This window comes from Callospermophilus lateralis, chromosome 7 (genome assembly GCF_048772815.1).
Source record: "Callospermophilus lateralis isolate mCalLat2 chromosome 7, mCalLat2.hap1, whole genome shotgun sequence".
Taxonomy (NCBI): domain Eukaryota; kingdom Metazoa; phylum Chordata; class Mammalia; order Rodentia; family Sciuridae; genus Callospermophilus; species Callospermophilus lateralis.
Window position 1 is genome coordinate 102,400,870 of NC_135311.1, and position 22,244 is coordinate 102,423,113.

The 22,244-nt window shown below is 36.9% G+C and overlaps 1 protein-coding gene across 10 annotated transcripts in view; it reads left to right on the forward strand.

Annotated features, from left to right (window-relative positions):
- The window catches only part of Ift25 (intraflagellar transport 25), a 29,104-nt gene that overhangs the window by 344 nt on the left and 6,516 nt on the right, over positions 1-22,244 (forward strand). The window contains exons 1-5 of one of the 10 annotated variants that reach the window (XM_076860326.2): positions 4-345; positions 1,459-1,527; positions 9,694-9,806; positions 18,995-19,101; positions 19,918-21,046. In XM_076860326.2, coding sequence (XP_076716441.2) covers positions 9,709-9,806; positions 18,995-19,101; positions 19,918-20,069 — 357 coding nt within the window. In that variant the 5' untranslated portion in view covers positions 4-345; positions 1,459-1,527; positions 9,694-9,708 and the 3' untranslated portion in view covers positions 20,070-21,046. Of the gene's footprint in view, positions 1-3; positions 346-1,458; positions 1,528-9,686; positions 9,807-18,994; positions 19,102-19,917; positions 21,047-22,244 lie in introns of those variants that run through there. The other 9 variants (XM_076860324.1, XM_076860316.1, XM_076860320.1 and 6 more) reach the window with 9 other exon arrangements.

Below are 22,244 nucleotides of genomic sequence, written 5' to 3' on the forward strand. Positions count from 1 at the left end.
CTCGGGGCTGGGAGCCGGCAGGGCTGGGCACTGCGCGTGCGTGCCCGCGTGAGGGCGGGTCTCCTGGGTCCTGCGGTCCTGCGGTCCAGCTGGGCTGAGCCGAGCTGAGCTGGGGGAGGTTAGGCCTGGGAAAAGGCGCTCAGGCGGGATTACGCAGCTGGGCCGGCGAGTTTGCAGGGAAGCTGACGGGTGGGGCGCTTTGAGTAGTGCTGTGCGCGTGGCCGGGACTCCGCCGGGGCGCCCCGAGCTGGGCGCGGGGGAAATCAGTACCATCAGTACCCCCGGAGCTACCTTGAGGCCCAGGCGAGCGAGTCAGCGGGGTGGAGTAGGCCGGCACCGTGGGAGGTGGGAGTCTGGCGCGCTAGGCGGACGGAAGGGATGCTGGCGGGAAGGGAGCGAGCGCGGGGGGCTGGTGCGGAGTCGCGGCTTGGAAGGTGCGGGGGTGTGGCGGGCGGCGCTGAGCGGTAGCCTCACGAAGGCGTCTGACGCCGGCCTGTGCTCGCCGCTTGGCCCGGGGCGGACCTTTTTGAGGTTTGAAGTAGTGCTTTGGCTCCCAAAGGGAAAACTGATTGCAAATCGAAGTTAACGAATCTGCCTAAACTTAAGATGTAGCTGCAACATAACAACATGTAGTTATAAATTGTATTTACTATCAAGGCGGGCTCAGTTAATGTATTTTATGTCACCTGGGACGGGACTGAGTCAAAGGCTTGGGATGGATGTGAGCTTTGTATCCAGGGCTGATTCCCGCCTTTCTAGCAACAGGTCCTGGCCTCTGGGGAGACTGGATGCACGGAAAGGGCGTGTGAACTCCAGGTGAAACCAGTGGCCAAGGTTTAGGGTTAGGCAGGGAAGTCCAAGGTTAGCGATTAAAAAAATGGGAAGGATGGCATCCTGGAGTGCACCTCCCACATTCAGTGAACTGAGGCCCTGAAGAAATACGTGTTTATTTAGAACAAGGCATCTCAGTATGGAGGATTAGACCACATCTTAAACCTGCACCTTGGAGTTGGGAGAACAGCATACTCTTGTTCCTTGAGGGTTTTTTTGGAATTGATTTGCCTTTCTCCTGAATTGTAACAAAAGAAACTTAAAGGGAACTCAGCCCCCTCCCTTTCTTTCTTGTTATTTAAGCAATTTTTCCAAAACAGGGAATCAAAGGATATTGTTTGCTTCCTTCAGACAACTTAGATAATTAAGAATGTGCAGTAAGCAAAGAACTGAACATTTGAAGAATACACCCTATCCCATTTATCTACTTAACATAATATACATGTGAATTCCAGATGCATTTTCCTAAAATGTAACTCTTCTAAATCATAAATATAATTTTCCTTGTACATTTCGGTCTACATAAGAAATGAAGAATACAGGCTTTACTATGTTTACTTGTTTGAACACATTCAAATGAATTCAGATAGTAAAAGTTGAATTAAGTTTTTTTTTTTTTTTTTTAAGGAAACAAGTCCACCACAAGGGTAATCCCAGAGAGTCAGGAGGCTGAGGCAGGAGGATGACAGGATCAAGGTCAGCTTCCACAATTTAGCATGACTATCTCAAAAAAGAAAGGGCTGAGGAGCTCAGTGGTAAAATGTCCTGTGTTTAGTCTCCAGTACCAAAAAAAAAAACAAAAACCAAACTCTTCCCATATATAGAATAACTATTCTGTGTGGGTCACACTATATTAGAACATGGCATTGTATTATTAATTGCATATTTGTCCATCTTCCTTGACTCAACTTGAAGACAAACAAGTCTCAGTCACTTAGGTTGTATGCATCTTTTCATTACTAGCATGGTGCCTGGCCCTTGGTTCAAAAGGGCCTTAGCTTATATTCAGAAATTTTGACAATATAGTATTTCCTTACCTTTTTTTTTTTTTTTTTTGGATGATGCTGAGGATCAAACCAAGGGCTCATGTGCTAGGCAAAGGCTCTACCACTGAGCTGCACCCTCAAACCCTATTCAATAATTGAAGATAGCATTCCTTTACTTTTGGAGATAGATATAGTACACTGTTATCGTCATTGACTTTAAGATCAATGAAGCCAATAAGTTTTATACATCTTAATCAAGTATCAGCAAACTTTTTTGTAAAGGGCCAAACATTATTTTAGTCTTTATTGGTCTTATAGTCTGTCACAGGTATTCAGCTGTACTATAGGACAAAAGTAATCAGAGACAATATGTAAAAGAATGAGAACTGCCATGTTCTAATAAAACTATTCATGATCATTAAAAAAAAAAAAATAGGTGGCAAGCTAGATTTGACTTGAAAGCAGTAGTTTGCTAACCCCTGATCTTGTTGGACTAATTTTTTAAGACTTAAGTATAAGCCTTTATGATTATCTTTAACTTATAATTCATTGCCACACATCTTTCTAGCTTGCTCTTGTGTCTTTATTCTGTGTGTGTGTGTGTGTGTGTATGTGTATGCATGCACAGACGTGCTCTAGGGATTCGTGTGCACGTGAGCACATTCATGTGCACATGTGCTCTGGGGATTTAACCCAGGGACTCGCACATTACCTACATGTGCTCTACTACTGAGATATACCCCCCAAACCCTGATCACTTCTTTTTGAGGGCCAGTTGCGTCGTCTGCTATATTAGCTGATACCCCATCTTTGTTATTGTCTCTAGAATTGATAAGCATATTTTTGTACCCTTAGTTAAAATTCTTTTTTTTTATGTAAATTTTGAATGTACATTTTTTTTTCAATTTATTTATTTATCTTTAGTTTTCGCAGACACAAATCTTTGGTTGTATGTGGTGCTGAGGATCGAACCCGGGCTGCACACATGCCAGGCGAGCGCGCTACCGCTTGAGCCACATCCCCAGCCCTAGTTAAAATTCTTAAAAGGATAAAAATCTTCCACAAGTTCATTTTGTTCTAATAGTCATTATTATTTTGAGTATAGCCACTCAAAAAGTTATAAGAAACTACCTAAAGTGCAGCCTGTCCTACAATCCATATTTTCCACCTCAGTCTGGTCTGTGTGTGTGTGTGTCTGTATATGTGTATACATATATTCATATCTATATATACATATATGTGTATTTTTTTTTTTGTACAAGAGATTCGACCCAGGGGCACTCAACCACTGAGTCACATCCCCATCCATTTTTTTTTTTTTTTTAATTTAGAATCAGGGTCTCACTAAGTTGCTTAGAGTCTTGCTAAATTGCTGGGTCTGGTTTTGAACTGGAGATCCTCCTGTCTCAATCTCCTGAGTCACTGGGATTACAGCCATGTGCCACTGCACCTGGCTTAAAATCTCTTTTTTTCTTGATCAGTGTGACCCAGCTTTTATTACTATTACTACTAGATTTTAAAACTAAGATAGAAAGTGGACTTTACTTTGTATTATAATAAAATAAAAACTAAGAAGAACTTGATCTCTTATGAAATACAAATTATCAATAATTAATACAACTGACTAAAATTGACTCAAGGTATAGAAAACCTGAAGAGATCTATTGAATTTGAATTGTCAAAAATTACGCTATGAACACTTCACCAGGTATACAAGATCAGATAACCCCTACCTTATATAAATTGTTCCAACAATTAGAAAAAGAAAGCAAAGCTCTCCGATTTCTTTGGAATACAATCTTTATTCCAAAGACATGAACTAAAGGAAAAATTGTAGGCCAATATAATCTTAACAATATATTTGCAAAAATTCAAAATATAATACTAGGAAACTGAATTTAGCTGTAAAAATGATAATGCACCATAGACATGTAGATAGAATTTGTGCCAGGAACTGGGGATGCTATAACATTAGAAATTTTCTTAATTGATCACATTAACCATCTGTAGAAAAATCCATTATGATTATTTTCGTAGATATAGAGGAGTATTTGGTAAAGCTCAATTCTTATTCATATGTATAGGAAAAAAAACAACAAACAAGAAGGAGAAGGAAATTTCTGTTTACTTAATAATATGTAACAAAAACCACAGTGTACATGACACATTTCATGGTGAAATGTTAAGAAATATTCCTTATAGAACTGAGGACATAGCTCAGTGGGAGAGTGCTTACCTACCATGTATAAGGCCTGGGTTCCATCCATAACACTGCAAAAAAAAAGAAAAAAGAAAGAAAGACCCATTGTATAGTCAAGAATAAATGTTATTTTTAAAAAGATCCCACTTACGTAGCTGGGCACAGTGGTACATGCCTATTATCTCAGCGGCTCGGGTGGCTGAGGCAGGAGGATCGTGAGCCAATGTCAGCAACTTAGCGAGGTGCTAAGCAATTCAGTGAGACCCTGTCTCAAAATGAAAATACAAAAAAGAGCTGGGGATGTGACTCAATAGTTATGTTCCCCTGAGTTCAATCCCAAGTACCAGAAAAGAAAAAAAAAATCCCACTTCAATAGAAGGAGAAACTATAAGGTGTCTAAGAGTATATCTAACAAAAGAGACATATATTTGGAGGATTTTTAAAAAGTTTTTTAATAAATGAAGAGATATGCTAGATTCAGGGCACTGATTATCATTAACATGTCTCTTCTCCCCAAATTAATCTATAATTTAATTGAATTGCTATCTAATCTCAAAATTTTCATGTAGTTTAAGAAAATTGTTTCTAATAAGCTAGGTACAAAGTATAGGACCAAACTAATTTTGATAATTAAGTAGAGGAATTTACCATGTCAAATATTTAACTTGATCATTTTTGCTTTCAGTCTGCATCTTTTTTTTTTAATATTTTTTAGTTGTAGTTGGACACAATACCTTTATTTTATTTATTTATTTATTTTTATGTGGTACTGAGGATTGAACTCAGGGCCTCGCACATGCTAGGCAAGTGTTCTACACTGAGCCACAACCCCAGCCCTCAGTCTGCATCTTTATATTCATAATGTGTATCTTAAGCCGGACATGGTGGTACATGCCTATAGTCCCAGTGACTCAGAAGGCTGAGGCAGAGGACCACAAGTTGCCCAGAAGCCAGCCTAGGCAATTTAATGAGACCATATCTCAAAATAAAAGGGACTGGGGATGTATATTAGTGGTAGGGTGCTCCTGTGCTCAAAAACATTTTTTTAAATACAGTAAAATAGTCTAATGCTTAGTTTATTAATATTTAGAAGGAAAACTGATATATTTGTACTTAATTAAGTTCTGTGTTCTTGATACGTTTTTTTTTTCCTGTCTGCCCTATTCTTATTCTTTTGTTCCTTTCTACTTGTTTCCAGATTATTTTTATGGTATTCCAGATTTTCTCTTCTGTTGACATTTATCTTAGTCCATTTTATGTTTCTGTAACAAAATACATGAAGCTGAGTAATTTGTAAAAAAAAAAAAAAATTATTTAGTTCACAGTTCTGGAGGACCAAGAGCATGCACTGGCTTCTGCCAGGCTCTGGTGATGGCATCCTTGAGGATAGAAAGGTCACATGGCAAGAAAGGAAGCAAGGATGGAGGACATGACTATTCTTTTATAATAACTTGAGTTCCCAGAAAACTAATTGACTCCTATGAGACCTAACCCACTCTACTACAAGACCAGCATTAATTCCTTTAGAAAGGCAGCTATGACCCAATCACCTCCCAATAGGCTCCATCTCTTAAAGGTCCCACTTTTTTATTTTTATTTTTTTAGCACTGGCATCAGACCCAGAGATGCTCTACCACTGAGTTACATCTCTAGTCGTTTTTAAAATTTTGAGACAGGGTTTCACTTAAGTTTCTCAGGTTGGCCATGAATTTGTAATCCTTCTGTCTTAACCTTCTGAGTTGCTGGGTAAAATTTTAGGCTTGTGCCACAGCATATGGACCACACCCCCACACCCCCAACCCCTGCCCCTTTCAGAGTTGGGTTGATATGTTGTTAAGGACCAAGCTTCCAGCACATGAATCTTTGAGGGAGAAACCATATCCAAACCATAATGGTTCTCTTATATTACTTTTTTTTTTTTTAGCAGTTACTTTATTCTAGTTCCAGGATTATAACATGCATCTTTAACATCCTAGTCTACTTTGAGTTAATATTCTATGACATCATGTTCAGTATAAGAACTTTACTAAAATACTCTATAAGTACTTTCACTTACCTTCCCCCTTGCCTTTACTTCTGCATCTGTTAAATCCCCACCATTCATTGATAATATTTTTAATTTTTCTTCTTTAGACCCAGACAGTAGTCCAGTTCTTTTTTCTGGTACTGGACATCATTAAACCCAGGGCCTTGCACATGCTAGGCAAGCACCCTACCACTGAGCTATACTGCCAGCCCCAGTACCTTGTAAATATATTTTAAGAATATGCACTTATATTAACAATATTTTTTCCATTTATAATGCTCTTTATTCCTTCCCTTGAACCCAGAATGTAACTATGGAATCATTTACCTTTAGCCTAATGAACTTCTTTAATTTTTCCAATAGTATAGGTCTACTGATGTATACTCAGTTTTTATCTAAAAATACCTTTAATTTGCCGTTAGAACATTTTTTGCTAGATATGAAATTCTGAAGGGTTTTTTTTCAGCACTTCAAAAATGCCATTCCATTTTCTTTTGGTCTGCATTATTTCTGATGAAAATTGAAAAAAAAAATTCCCCTTTGAGGATTGAACCCAGGGCCTCACACATGCTAGGCAAGTGCTCTACAACTGAGCTACAACCCCAGCCCTTTAATTTTAATTCTTTTTTTAAATATTGTTTTAGTTGTAGATGGACACACAATATCTTTGCTTATTAATATATATATATTTTTTTATGTAATGCTGAAGATCTAACCAGTGCCTCTCACAGGCCAGGCAAGTGCTCTGCCACTGAGCTACTGCCTCAATCCCTAATTTTAATTCTTAACTGTTGTTCTACAAAATCTGACTGCTTTTTTTTTAAAAGACGGACATAATATCTTTATTTTATTTTGTTTATTTTTCTGTGGTGCTGAGGATCGAACCCAGTGCCTCAAATGGATGAGGCAAGTGCTCTGCCACTGAGCTATAAGCCCAGCCCCAAATCTGACTGCTTTTAATTTCTTCTCTTTAACTTTTAACTATGTTTTGCCTAGATGGAATCTTTGTATTTATTTAGCGTGGGTTCCTGAGTCTTAGATTTGTGGATTTATGTCTTTTATAGATTTGGAGAAATTTTCAACCATATCTCTTCATCATTTTCTTCTACACCATTCACTTTCTCTTCTCTTGGGAATTCAATTATGTGTATTTCAGTCTGCATCTGTAAAGGGCCAAACAGTATCTTTAATAGTTTAATACTATTTAAAGGATATCTAATATTCTATTCTGTTATCTTAATTTTATTTATTTTTTTATTGTTGGTTGTTCAAAACATTACATAGTTCTTGATATATCATATTTCACACTTTGATTCAAGTGGGTTATGAACTCCCATTCTTACCCCGTATACAGATTGCAGAATCACATCAGTTACACTTCCATTGATTTATATATTGCCATACTAGTGTCTGTTGTATTCTGCTGCCTTTCTTATCCTTTACTATCCCCCTTCCTCTCCCCTCCCCTCCCCTCTTCTCTCTCTACCCCCTCTACTGTAATTCATTTCTCCCCCTTGTATTATTTTTCCCTTTCCCCTCTCTTCCTCTTGTATGTAATTTTGTATAACCCTGAGGGTCTCCTTCCATTTCCATGCAGTTTCCCTTCTCTCTCCCTTTCCCTCCCACCTCTCATCCCTGTTTAATGTTAATCTTCTTCTTATGCTCTTCGGCCCTACTCTGTTTGTTATCTTAATTTTTAAAAATTTTTTTGTTTTATTTTGGATCATTTCTATTGACTTTTTTTTTTTTTTGGTTGTGCAGAGGAGTGGTAAGAGAGGTGTATATATGTTAATACGCGTAATATGTAAATATGTTAAATACCAGCTTTAATTATTGGAGGCAGAGCTGGTCGTAAGAGGGTCTCAACAGGATACTAGGCAAGTGCTGTATTAGTGAGCAAGGCCTACAGCCCCTGAATCCATCTTTAGGTTCACTGATCCCATTCTTATGCTAGATCCTATCAACTATTTCACCTAACTAATGAATTTTTTATTTTAAATGCTGTATTTTATTTTATTTTTTTGAGAGAGAGAATTTTTTTAATATTTTTTTTTAGTTTTCCGCAGACACAACATCTTTATTGCCGCACGCATGCCAGGCAAGCACGCTACCGCTTGAGCCACATCCCCAGCCCAAGATGCTGTATTTTAAGTTCTAGGTTTTCCATTTTTGAGTTTCCATTTCCTGCTAAGGTGCTGCTTCTGTTTACTCATTGGTCTATCTTTTCTCTAACAGATATATAATATCTTACTTTATGTTTGCTAATGCAAATTAGCACGAGGGTCATTCCAGCACTTAGTTACCTATAGATTTGCTTCTAATGGCTTTGTTTAATATTGCATTTTAAATAATAGTAGAGACTGAAATAGATAATGTTTGGGGATTGTTTTCCCCCACTCCTTTTCTTCCCTAGAGAGAAAACCCAATCTTTCTTTAATCTAGTAGTGAGGATGAGGGGTAAACCAATTCAGTCTAGCTATAAATTATTTTGAGTGTAGATCAAGATTTAAATAGTTTTAGTTGACTCTGATTTCATATAACTGAGAATGAGATTAATTCCCTCCTTCTTGAGGGCTTTGGTGTCTAAGTACTTGAGACCAAAGAAACCTGTCTTTGCTTTTCAGCTCATTCCCAGTTTCCTGTGAAGCTCCACAAGGGCTAGTTTCTTTGATCTCATACAGAGTTGTACTGAGTAGGGGCTGGGTTGCCTCTGTAGCTATTCTCTGTTATATATGACGTTGATACATCTCACAAACAATAATGAGGGGAGGGGGGAAAGCCAGTATTAACTGTGTGATTTCATGTACATATATTTTGGGCAAAGTTAATCTTTAGTATTGGTTACTTATGGGAAGGCAAGAGGGTTGGTAATTCTTAAGGGGGGGGTGAGAAAGGCTTCTCGAGTGTTCTATTTATTTATCTAGTTGCGTTTATTCATGAAATTTTATTGAGCTATGTTTATGATGTGTGCACTTTTCGGTATGTAAGGTATAGTTCAATGACAAAAAAATTAAGCAGGGTAGTAAACTCTTGTACCAAAACCAAGCCAATCAAACCAACCAACAAAAAACAATACAAGGCCAGGTTCAGTGGCGCACGCCTGTAATCATAGCGGCTCAGGAGGCTGAGGCAGGAGGATCACGAGTTCAAAGACAGCCTCAGCAAAAAGCGAGGCACTAAATAACTCAGTGAGACCCTGTCTCTAAATAAAAATACAAAATGTGGCTCAGTGGTCGAGTGCTTGAGTTCAATTCCTGGTACCCCACCCCTCCCCCAAAAAAGAAAAAAGTATATGGATAAACAGTTATAAAATCTGTTTTTATCTTCCAGTTGTTTTTTTTTTTTTATTTCAGAAGTATAACTATCAACAACTTCCACTAATTTATGTCTCCCTGACTTGTTAACAGTTTCCATGTAATTATTGGAGCAGAGAAATGATGTCAGTTTAGGTAGTCAAAAGACATTTTGTAGAGCAGAGTTGAGGTCAGAACTTTACTTATATAAACAAACACTGGAGTCCCTCCCACTTGTTGAATTGCTTGGTGGTTAAACAGTATGCTAGGCAACAGGCTTTCCTTTTCTTTCCTTTTTTAGATGAAGCTAAGAGAATCAAGGAGTTGCTTTTTTACTTTTTACTTTATTATTTGCAGGTTTAACACTTGAAGATGAGACAATTTGATCTTTGTTTGAGCTCTGAAGGGTCTGAAGTGGTTTTAGCTACATCAAGTGATGAAAAACACCCACCTGAAAATATCATTGATGGGTAAGAGTTACTATACTGTCTCACTTGAAGTCTTTATATTGGGCTAGTGAACCCCTGTGGTACTGGAACTATGTGTGTACAATTAGTGCTGTTAAATATAGTTTAATAAGTGTTTGATGAACCAGATTTCCTGGTAGTATCCACCTTTGTCATCATTCCTACAACTAATTCATATGTAGATATTTAAGTTTTTGATCCTTTTCTTTATAATTCCTAAATGGACTTCTTTATACAAAGAGGTGTTTAAATTTATTATTATTACTATTTTTATTTATCATTATTTTTCTAGTGCCAGGGATGGAACCCAGGGCATTGTGCATGGTAGGCAAGTGCTCTACCACTGAGCTACACCCCCAACAATAGGACTTTTTTATAATTTTGTTTACCAAGGCAAACAACAACTTCATTTTATGAATGTGTAAATTTTTATGTCTAGTTTTGTTTGTTTTTATTCCAGATTTTTCTTGGAAATATAAATGTAAACATAGCTTCCTATCTGCTCCCTATTTCCTTATTGGCCCAAGTGACATCTTTGCTGAAATGAATGTTTCACTTCATGCTATTTATTGCTCCCGCATTGTTTGTTTCTCAGCTTCTTGATATCATTCCAGTTTCCACTCTTTAAGAGGTCTAGAATCATTCTCGGTAGAGATAAATACTATTCTCAGAGTCTTAATTCCAAGAACTAAAATGGGAGAACTCCTTTTTTAATAGTTCTACTTATTTCCTTACTGTCTTGAGTTCTCTTCCTTGGTTTGTGTATAATCACCAGAGTTTAACTCACAGAATCATGTAATTTTAGAGCTGGAAGAACTTATGAGTTCATCTTGTCTAAGCCCTTCATTTAAACTTGTGGTAAGAGAGGTGTAAATATGTTAAATACCAGCTTTAATTATTGGAGGCAGAGCTGGTCGTAAGATAGAGATGTTGGATTCTTTGTGTTCTATTATGAAGACCACATGTCTAGACAAAATGCTAGCAAATTGACCTCTTCTTTCAACTTTAGTTGCTATCTCCTTTCTGCTCCTTTCCCCTCAGGTAGGATAAGTTTATCTCTTTGTGGACTCTAATAGCATTTGGTATAACCTCTAGTATCTTTCTTATTCCTTTTTGTGTAATTGTTTATTTTTAATGTTTTTCTCCTCTCTCAACTGTGAATTCCTAGGAATCAAAATCTATATCTTGTTCATCTTTTATTCCATAGAGTCTTAAAAGTTTAACAGAGGGGCTGGGGATGGGGCTCAAGCGGTAGCACACTTGCCTCGCATGCTCGGGGCACTGGGTTTGGTCCTCAGCACCACATATAAACAAAATAAAGATGTTGTGTCCGCTGAGAACTAAAAAATAAATATTAAAAAAAAGTTTAACAGAATTAGAACATCAAATATTAGTTAAACTTGGTTAATTTTTTTTTTTTTTAATACTAGGAATTGAACCCAAGGGGCTTTCAACTGTGTTACATCACCAATACTTTTTATTTTTTGAGACAGGGCCTCACTAATTTGCTGAGGCTGGCCTTGAACTTGTGATCCTCCTGCCTTAGCCTCCCTAGTACCTGAAGTTACAGGCATGTACCACTGCTCTCAGCTTGGCTAATATTGAAAAGTATTAGAGTGTATATTTATACACACATATACATAAACCTACATACATGTATATGCATATGTTATATGTTTGTATAAGACTTTATAATTTCATATACTATGTTATTCAATTGGGAAATAAGAAATCCAAAGAAGTATTTTCAACCCTACTGTAAAGATGAGAAAACAAATGATCACATGTAAAATGACTTATTTAAAATCATACAGAGAAGCAGATGGCAAAATCAACTAACACTCATATTTTCTAACTGCTAGTTAAGGGCTCTTTGTCCTATACTATAACAAATCAAATCAACATTGAATCAAAAAGTTAATATCTGCTTTTGCCTGTGTCTCTTAGTTCATGTCAGTTTTTTACTTTCTGAAAGTGAAGTAATATTTCTTAACCCACTCTTAACTTGGAGTAGAAAAATTAGCATGGAAACTGTTATAAGAATTCATAGAACTGAGCCAGGCAGGGTGGCGCATGCCTGTAATCCCAGCAGCTCCGTAGGTTGAGGCAGGAGGATTGCAAGTTCAAAGCCAGCTTCAGCAAAAGTGAGGTGCTAAGCTACTCAGTAAGACCCTGTCTCTAAATAAAATACACAATAGGTTTGGGATGTGGGTCAGTGGTTGAGGGCCTCTGAGTTCAATCCCAAATACCCGCCCCCCAAAAAAAGAATACACAGAACTGTAGAGATTTGCCTTAATGTTGTTTGCTAGGAATAAAGATCTTTCCAGAAACATTCCTTATTTCTGATTGGAGAGAGATCATTTTTCTAAGGCAAGATCAGTTTACCTTCTACCCTTTTGATGACTTTTCTCTCAAGGTAATATGTTTATGGATTATTAGGGTCAGCTGGGCATGATGGCACATGCTTGTAATCCCAGCAGCTCGGGAGGCTGAGACAGGAGGATCAAGCGTCTAAAGCTAGCCTCCGCAATAGCTAGATGCCGAGCAACTCAGTGATACCCCGTCTCTAAATAAAATACAGAATAGGGTTGGGGATGATGTGACTCAGTGGTTGAGTGCCAACCCCAAGTTCAGTCCCCGGTACCAAAAGAAAAAAAGATTATTAGAGTTAGCTATATTATGTAGCAGATAATATTTTAGGATCTGTCAAGTTTATATTAAGGAATGATTAAGGACCTAATTTTTTTTTTAGATTAGACAAAAACTGTTAGTACAGAAAAACATGGAATATAGGTAGTTACTGTCCTGCAGACTGCACGGAGTACGTCATTGACTGTAATTCATATGCAATTCTAGCACATATAATTAGACTTTATATATTAGATGTTAAAAAATTTCTGTTCACAAATTGGTATACCTAAATGCAAGTAATCATAGAATTATTTAGGGAAAACATACTATAAATTTACCCCTACTCAACAGTGAAGAATGTTTATGGCCCTGCTCCAAACTTTCAATTTCTTCAAAAATAAGAGTTAAAGAAAATGATTATGTTTCTATTTCCCATTGACCCTACCTTTGTCCTTTATATTTAAAATGTCAGTGAAAAAGTAGAAAAAATTCTACCCTAGAAAAAAGAAAAAAATTAAGAGAACTGATTCACTTTACATAGTGTTGGAATACACTAGATTTAGAATTAAAATTCTTGTCAAATTGAACTGCATGTTTTACCTTAGACAAAGGTTATATGTAATGTTTTAAGCCCAGTTGTGCTAGGTCAGTGAGATAAGATCAGAGAGACCAAGGAATATACCTGGAGGTGGGACATGAGATATAAAGTTCATTGAAAAATGCTTACAGGGAAGGTCCAGTAGCAATGATTGACAGATAACTTTGCCTGAGAATCCAGAGGTGACAGGCTGGACAGGTATACCTCTGCTTCACTCAGTACCTCTGGTGCCTTGCCTGAGAGCAGTGCCTCCTATCTATCATGATATTTTGTCAGGAGGTGGCAAATGAGCACTTCCCTTTAGACAGTGCTCTGATCCATACCAGTTACTGTAGGGAGAAGAATTAAGAAGAATAAATTAAGCTATAGAAACATTGACAATCATTAAACTGTTTAGTTTGTTCCTTGTATGCTCATCATCCCAAGGAGCAGCTATCCTGACATGTGTGCAAGAAAGCAACTTTCCATACATTATACTAACTTGCCCTAATTCCAAGCATATAACAGAGAAAGCCAGTGTCCTTCATGATAATATTTATCTGGACATTCCAGCCCAGATTGCTGTCATTGTTCCCTTAACTTGGCTAAGTTCTTGGGAAAAGAAAGGGGCATTCAGAGATCTGGTGTTTTACTCTCCCTCTTTTTTTTAAGGATGACATATATTTCAGCCTTTGGGCCTCCATTTCCAGTCTAAAAAATAGAGATAACACCACCTTTTCTGCCTTCCTCAGAGTTATTAAAACAACAACAACAAAAAAAACAACAAAAATCACATGAGATAATAGATGTGAAACAGTTGTTAGCATTCAATCCTTATTCAACAGAAAACTATTGCCAGGCAGTGGCCCACGCGTGCCTGTAATCTCAGTGGCTCAGGAGGCTGAGGAAGGAGGATCACGAGTTCAAAGCCAACCTTGGCAAAAGTGAGGTGCTAGGCAACTCAGTGAAACCCTGTATCTAAATAAAATACCAAAAAAAGAGGGGTGAGGTTGTGGCTCAGCAGTTGAGGGCTTGCCTCTCATGAGTGAGGCACACATAAAAATAAATAAACAAAATAAAATTATTTGTTCATCTTCAACTAAAAAAAAATTTTTTTAAAAAAGCAGGGTGGGGCGTGTGTGGAGCAGGGGCTGGAGATGTGGCTCAGTGGTTGAATGCCCCTGGGTTCAATACATGGTGCTGGTAAAAGCAAGAGAAAAAGAAAACTACTACTTTGACAATTTCCTTATACCTCATTATGAGGATGCAATTATATCATTTTAAAGTCCAAGTGCATCTATATAATAATATGTAGAATTATTATATTGGTCATGTTTATTGAAAGCACTGAAGGAAAAGCCAGGACAACTAAATTCACTAAATTATTTAAATAGATAAAATTTTAAACCATATAGTTATAAGTAAAAAGGAAATTATAAATTATTAAATATAGAATTTAAAAATCAGAATTATTAGATAGGAGACCTAACCCTTTTTTTGTAACAACTTTATTGACATATACCAGGCATGGTGGCGCACGTCTATAATCCCTGGGAGCCTGAGGCAGAAGGATCACAAGTTTCAAAGCCAGCCTCAGCAACTTAGCAAAACCCTAAATAACTTAATGAGATCCTGCCTCTAAATAAAATATAAACAAGGGCTGGGGATGAGGCTCAGTGGTTAAGCACCGCTGGGTTCAATCCCTGGTATCCCCCGCAAAAAATACCCTTTATTTATATATTTATATGCTGTATAATTCACCCATTTAGAGTCTACAATTTAGTATTTCCTACATATTCAGAGTTATGCAACCATTTCCACGATCCATGTTAGAACATTTCATCACCCCCAGAAGAAGTCTTGCATTCATTAGCAGTCACCCAGTATTTATCCATCCCCACCAGCCCTAGGTAACCATTATTAATCTACCTTATTTCTGTAGATGTTACTGATTCAGACTTTTCATGTAAATGGAATCATACATATATGACCTTTTGACTAGCTTCTTTCACTTTTCATGTTTTCAGGCTTCATCCATGTGGTAACATATCTCAGAACAATTTCTTTTTATTGTCAAATAATATTCAATTGCATGGATAAAGCAGATTTTATTTATCCATTTGTCAGTGATAGATATCTGGATTAGTTCTAATTTTGGATTGAATTTACCTAAATTTTATTTTAAAACATCATTTTATAAATCTTGGTTCAATCCCTGGTACCCGTCCCTCCTCCCAAAAAATCTACTTAAAATAGTGTTTAAAACATAAAATAGTTTAGAATAAATTTAATAAGACACACAAGACCTTCACAATGAAGTTTATAAGATATTGTTGACAGGGGCTGGGGATATGTCGCTCAAGCAGTAGCGTGCTCGCCTGACATGCATGCGGTCCGGGGTTCGATCCTCAGCACCACATACAAAGATGTTGTGTTTGCCAAAAACTAAACAATAAATATTAATAAATAAATAATTGCCTTTAGGGCAAGATTAAAAAAAAAAGATATTGTTGACAAAACTTTTAATATAATAAAGAGCTAAATAAATGAAAATATATACTATGTGCATAATTAGAAAACTTAATATTGTTAAAATGCCAGCTTTTTTCTAAATTAATGTAGAGTCTGTACAATCCAAATTAAAAATCTCGGTGTACTTTTACATAGACACTAACAAATTTTTTTCTGAAACATATCTGGAAATACAAAGACCTGGACTAGTCAAAATCATCTTGAAAAAGAAGAAAGTTAAAGCACTTACTTACTCTGATTTCAGGACATCGAATAACCAATTCACAATAATCAAAGCAGTGTAATGTATTTATAATATTAGACCAATGAAATAGAATAGAGAGCCCAAAACAGACCCACAGCATCAGGTTATATTAGGTTATATTTTTGACAAAATATATTTTATTTTAGAGAAAAACACTATAAGTTCCAATAAGAAAAAGAAAGCCTTTTTAACAAATGGTGCTGGAGCAACAGAGTAAACATAGATAAAAATAAACTGTGACCCTTATCCTATACTGAGCACAAAAATTAATTCAGGATGGATCATGGACCTCATAAGAAAGAACTTTGCGACATTGCAGTAGACAAATATTTCTTTTGGGAAGGGGATGACACAAAAATTACTAAGCATAAAATTAAAAAATGGGGCTGGTCATGTAACTCAGTGGTAGAGAGCTTGCTCAGCATACATGAGAAACTGGGTTCGGTCCCTAGCACCACATGTAAATACAAAAGAAAAAAATTTTTTTTAAAGATAAAGAAGGAAAGAAAGAAAAAAAGTAACAAAACTGGACTTTGTCAGTAGTGAAATTTCTGCTTATTGAAAGCCATGATTAAGAAGATGAAAAGGCAAGCCATTGCATACCTGTGATTCCAGCAACTTGGCAGGCTGAGGAAGGAGGATCACAAGTTCAAAGCCAGTCTCTGCAACTCAACAAGATCCTAAACTACTTAGCAAGACCCTGTCTCAAAATAAAAAATAAAAAGGACTAGGGATGTGGCTCAATGATTAAGTACCCCTGGAATCAAACCCTAGGTACCAAAAACAAAAGAAACAACAAGGCAAATCATGGACTGGGAGAAAATATTCATTTGGAAAAAAAAAAAAAAAAAAAAAATATATATATATATATATATATATATATATATATATATATATATATATATGTATATAAATAAATACATACACACACACATACATACCAAAGGACTGCTACAGGTATATAATAAAAATACAAACAGCTTCATAAAAATATGACAAAATATTTAAGAGACACTTAACAAAAGAAAATAGATGAGCGACTAACATGCATGAAAAAAGTGCTTAGCTTTATAGTTATCAGGAAAATGCAAATTAAAACAATAGGAGACCATTTCACATTTACTAGAATGGTTAAATTAAAAAGACTGATAACAGCAAATGTTGACAAAGGGTGTGGAGCAAGTAGAACTCTCTTAACATTGCTGGTAAGAGTATATAATAGTGCAACCACTTTGGAAATTTGGCAGTTTTTATAAAGTAAAATATAACTCTACCTTATCATCCTACAAAGCCACTCTTAGTAATGACTTTGTCTACAAAGACACTTGTGTAAGAATGTTTATAGTAGCTTTATTTATTATAACATTAAAAAACTGGAAGCATTCCAAATATCAAACAAAAGAATGAACAAGTCAAGTGTGGTAGTACATGCCTGTAATCCCAGCTATTAGGTAACTGAGTAAGGAGGTTGCAAGTTCAGGCTAGCCTGAGCAATTTAGTGTGATCCTGTCTCAATTTTTGTCAACACAGTAACTTGGGTAGCTGAGACAGGAGGATCATAAGTTCAAGATCAGCCTTGGCATGAGAATTTATACCCCATTTGAATCAAATGTATGATATGTCAAGATCATTGTATTGTCCCGAGCAACTAACAAAAAATAAAAATAAAAATAAAAAAAGAAAAGAAAAGAAAAAAGATCAGCCTTGGCAACTTAGTGAAACCTGGCTTATAAATAAATAAATAAAGGTCTAGAGATGTAACTCAGCTGTGGCAACTTAGTGAGACCTGGCTTATAAATAAATAGATAGATAGATAGATAAAGGACTAGAGATGTAACTCAGTGTAAAACTCCTGGGTTCAATTGCCAGTAATGCAAAATAAGTAAGTAAGCAAATAATAAAATAGGACTGTATGTAGCTCAGTGATAGAGTATCCCTGGATTCAATCCCCAGTAGTTAAAAAAAAAACAAAACGCACACATACATATATATATGAATATATATGTATATATACACACGTATGTGTTTATATGTGTGTATGTATATATACATGTGTGTATACACATACATACATTGCAGCATAGGTCATGGTGATAAAAGTCAAAGTAATAATTCAGGGAAGTAGGGATTGTCTGGAAGGAAAGTTTCTGGAGTCATGAGAATGTTCTATATCTTGATGGGGGTATTGGTTATCCTGGGATCAGTTACATAAGCATATACATTTATCAAAACTCATTAAATGGCCTGGGGATGTAATTCATGTAGCATACTTGCCTAGCATATGCAAGGCCCTAGGTTTGATCACCAGCATCATAAAAAGCAAAAAACAAAAACTTATGAAGTTATAAGGTAAATTTCATTGTATATAAATTTTGCCTCCATAAAAGAAAAAGGCTTACATTGTTGAAATTATTACTCTGTCGTCAGTACCACATATACTATTTCAAACACACTTCTGTACAACTTAAAAACTGCATATTTAATTTTTTTTTCAGCAAACATACTGTGGTTTAATTATTTAACAGTTGCTAGGGATATGAAGATGAGTAGTGGGAAGTGTTTGGGTTCAATAAATATCATCAACAAAATTGGTAGCCTCCAATTAAACAAGAGCTCATCATCTTGCAGGAGCCATAAAAACATAAGAGATAAGTGTCAGTGCAGAAATGGGTTGCTGAGTGTCAGGGAAGTGCAAAGAAAGGAGGAAGTGATTCCAATTTGTTGGGGTTAGAGAGATTGGACCCAAAAGTGAATAAACTTTTGCAAGGGAAGAAAGACTTTTTGGGTAAAGAGAATCTCAGGAACTGCTATGTGGAAGCAAGAGCCTGCATGATGTGTTTGCAGAATTTTAAGTGGCCCAGTGTGACTACAGTGATTGATGGTAATGTAGTGATGGAGGATAATGTCCTTTAATTATGAAACCAGACTGTACAGTCTTAAATGTCATACTAAGGAGTTTAAATTTATAGGCAGTGAGGGACCACTGAAGGCTTTTAGACAGGAGTGACATCAGTTCTATTCCTGTGTTTTAGAAGAGAATATCTGGTGGTAGCAAAGAATTATTAAACTTGGGGAGAGATTAGAGGCAGAATTAACAGAAATGGATTGTCATAATCCCATAGTCATTTTTATAATACTTATCATGAAAACTTTATGATTTAACTTTTATATTTATCTGTTTTTTTTTTTCTTTCAAATTAACCACAGGAATCCAGAAACATTTTGGACCACCACAGGAATGTTTCCCCAGGAGTTCATTATATGTTTTCACAAACATGTAAAGGTTGAAAAACTTATAATCCAAAGTTACTTAGGTAAGCAAATCATACATTAATTTTCACCATCCTTTAATTTTTCCATAAGCAGAGGACATATATGTAAACTTTTGGCAAAACCCTAGTTTTTATTCACAGCATGGAATCCAGTTTTATTGCTGGAATGGGAGGGTAGGGATTCTGGGTTAATTGCCTTCAGCACAACTAACCTCTTTAAACTGCAAATTTGAAACCCTTCCAAAGCACATAATAATTTCCATGCAATTTACGACATGAAAGTCTTTGGCAAAAGACCCTATTATGAACATAAGAAGCTGACTTGCCAGAATGCTAGTTTCCATGACATCTTTTTTCCCTAGATTCATTCATCCTGGAGTTCTCTATCAAATTCTTGCTGAAAATTCAATAACCCTGATTTTTTCACATTGAATGGTGTTGATTCTTCTATTAATAATGACATTTTCTGGGAATTTAGGAACAGAATCTCCCATTGAAACATTCTTCTAATCCTGTGTGTTTATTTAGGGATAGAGTATATCAGACAAAATCATGGCAGGAAACAAAACACATCCCAGATGTTTCAAATGAAGAGGTTTTATTGATGGGTCCACTTATGAAAGTATGTCCTGGGCTAAGGGAATAAACAAGGGATGATGAGGCCCTCAGAAACTAGCTACAGCAGGAGGCCATTATTTCCCTGGGACAAGGCAAGGAGATAATGTTATCTCACCCCAGTGAGAGCCAGATCCTGCCCAGCAGGAGCTGTGATCATGAAGGGACTTGACTGTTGTCCAACACCTGACACCAAAGCAGAGAGGAAGTGGGGAGAGAATAGCCTGATCTTACTTCTTACAGCCTTCTGTCCACTCCTGGTGCCTCCACTGACCAACTCCACTCAGAAGCCAATGGGTAAGTCCAGGAGACTAGTCCACAGGGGTCAGCCATTCAAGGCACAGGACAAGACAGAGAAGAGAAAGAATGGATCTAGAGTGGCAGAGACTAGGTGAAGACAGGGAAGGGAACACAGTGCAGAAGGAAGATGCATGGCTCAGTCTCTCCTCAGCCATTAATTGCATAGGCTCTGGAGTCAGACAGTCCTTGAGGTTGAATTTCAGTTCTGCTCCTTACTTGTTCTTTCTCATTAAACACCTTACCTTGCTTCCCTAAGCTTACATCCTCATCAGTAGAACAGATTAGTAATACTTTTCTCTTAAGACTGTAGTCACAAGACAATTAAAAAATGCCTGTACTCATAATAGTTCTTCATAAATGCTTATGACCAAGACCACCAAATGTTTTCATCAATATATAAAAAAAATTCTGGATGATGATCAAATTCAAAACAGCTCCACTAGCTTTATGTTTTACAGTTATAAACACTAGCTTTATGTTTTACAGTTATAAAATGGTGATTATAAGATCACCATTACACAGCCCAGTTCTGTGGCACTGAGGTGCATGCCTGTATGCCAGAGACTCAGGGAAGGCAGGGGACTGAAGCAGGAGTAGCAAAGTTCAAGGACAGCCTCAGAAACGGTTTCAAGATTTAAAAAAAAAAAAAAAAAAGGGTTAGAGATATGGCTCAGTAGTAGAGTAGCCTTGGGTTCAATCCCCAGTACTATTTATTTTTTTTTCTTTTTTTTTTTTTTATTGGTTATTCAAAACATTACAAAGATTGCAGAATCACATCGGTTACACATCCACATTTTTACATAATACCATAATAGTAACTGTTGTATTCTGCTACCTTTCCTATCCTCTACTATCCCCCCTCCCCTCCCCTCCCATCTTCTCTCTCTACCCCATCTACTGTAATTCATTTCTCTCCTTATTTTTTCCCATTCCCCTCACCAACTCTTATATGTAATTTTGTATAACAATGAGGGTCTCCTTCCATTTCCAAGCAATTTCCCCTTTCTCTCCCTTTCCCTCCCACTTCATGACTCTGCTTAATGTTAATCTTTTCCTCCTCCTCTTCCTCCCTGCTCTGTTCTTGGTTGCTCTCATTATATCAAAGAAGACATTTGGCATTTGTTTTTTAGGGATTGGCTAGCTTCACTTAGCATAATCTGCTCTAGTGCCATCCATTTCCCTGCAAAATCCATGATTTTGTCATTTCTTAGTGCTGCGTAGTACTCCATTGTGTATAAATGCCACATTTTTTTTATCCATTCATCTATTGAGGGACATCGGGGTTGGTTCCACAGTCTAGCTATTGTGAATTGTGCTGCTATGAACATCGATGTGGCAGTATCCCTGTAGTACGCTCTTTTGAGGTCTTCAGGGAATAGTCCGAGAAGGGCAATAGCTGGGTCAAATGGTGGTTCCATTCCCAGCTTTCCCAGGAATCTCCATACTGCTTTCCATATTGGCCTCACCATTTTGCAGTCCCACCAGCAATGTATAAGAGTACCCTTTTCCCCACATCCTCGCCAGCACTTGTTATTGTTCGACTTCATAATGGCTGCCAATCTTACTGGAGTGAAATGGTATCTTAGGGTGGTTTTGATTTGCATTTCTCTGACTGCTAGAGATGGTGAGCATTTTTTCATGTACTTGTTGATTGATTGTATGTCCTCCTCTGAGAAGTGTCTGTTCAGGTCTTTGGCCCATTTGTTGATTGGGTTATTTGTTTTCTTATTGTTTAATTTTTTGAGTTCTTTGTATACTCTGGATATTAGGGCTCTATCTGAAGTGTGAGGAGTAAAAATTTGTTCCCATGATGTAGGCTCCCTATTTACCTCTCTTATTGTTTCTCTTGCTGAGAAAAAACTTTTTAGTTTAAGTAAGTCCCATTTGTTGATTCTTGTTTTTAACTCTTGTGCTATGGGTGTCCTATTAAGGAATTTGGAGCCCGACCCCACAATATGTAGATCGGAGCCAACCTTTTCATCTATCAGACGCATAGTCTCTGATTTGATATCAAGGTCCTTGATCCATTTTTAGTTAACTTTTGTGCATGGCGAGAGGAGGGGATTCAGTTTCATTTTATTGCATATGGATTTCCAGTTTTCCCAGCACCATTTGTTGAAGATGCTATCCTTCCTCCATTGCATGCTTTTAGCCCCTTTATCGAATATAAGATAGTTGTAATTTTGTGGATTGGTTTCTGTGTCCTCTATTCTATACCATTGGTCCACCCGCCTGTTTTGGTACCAGTACCATGCTGTTTTTGTTACTAT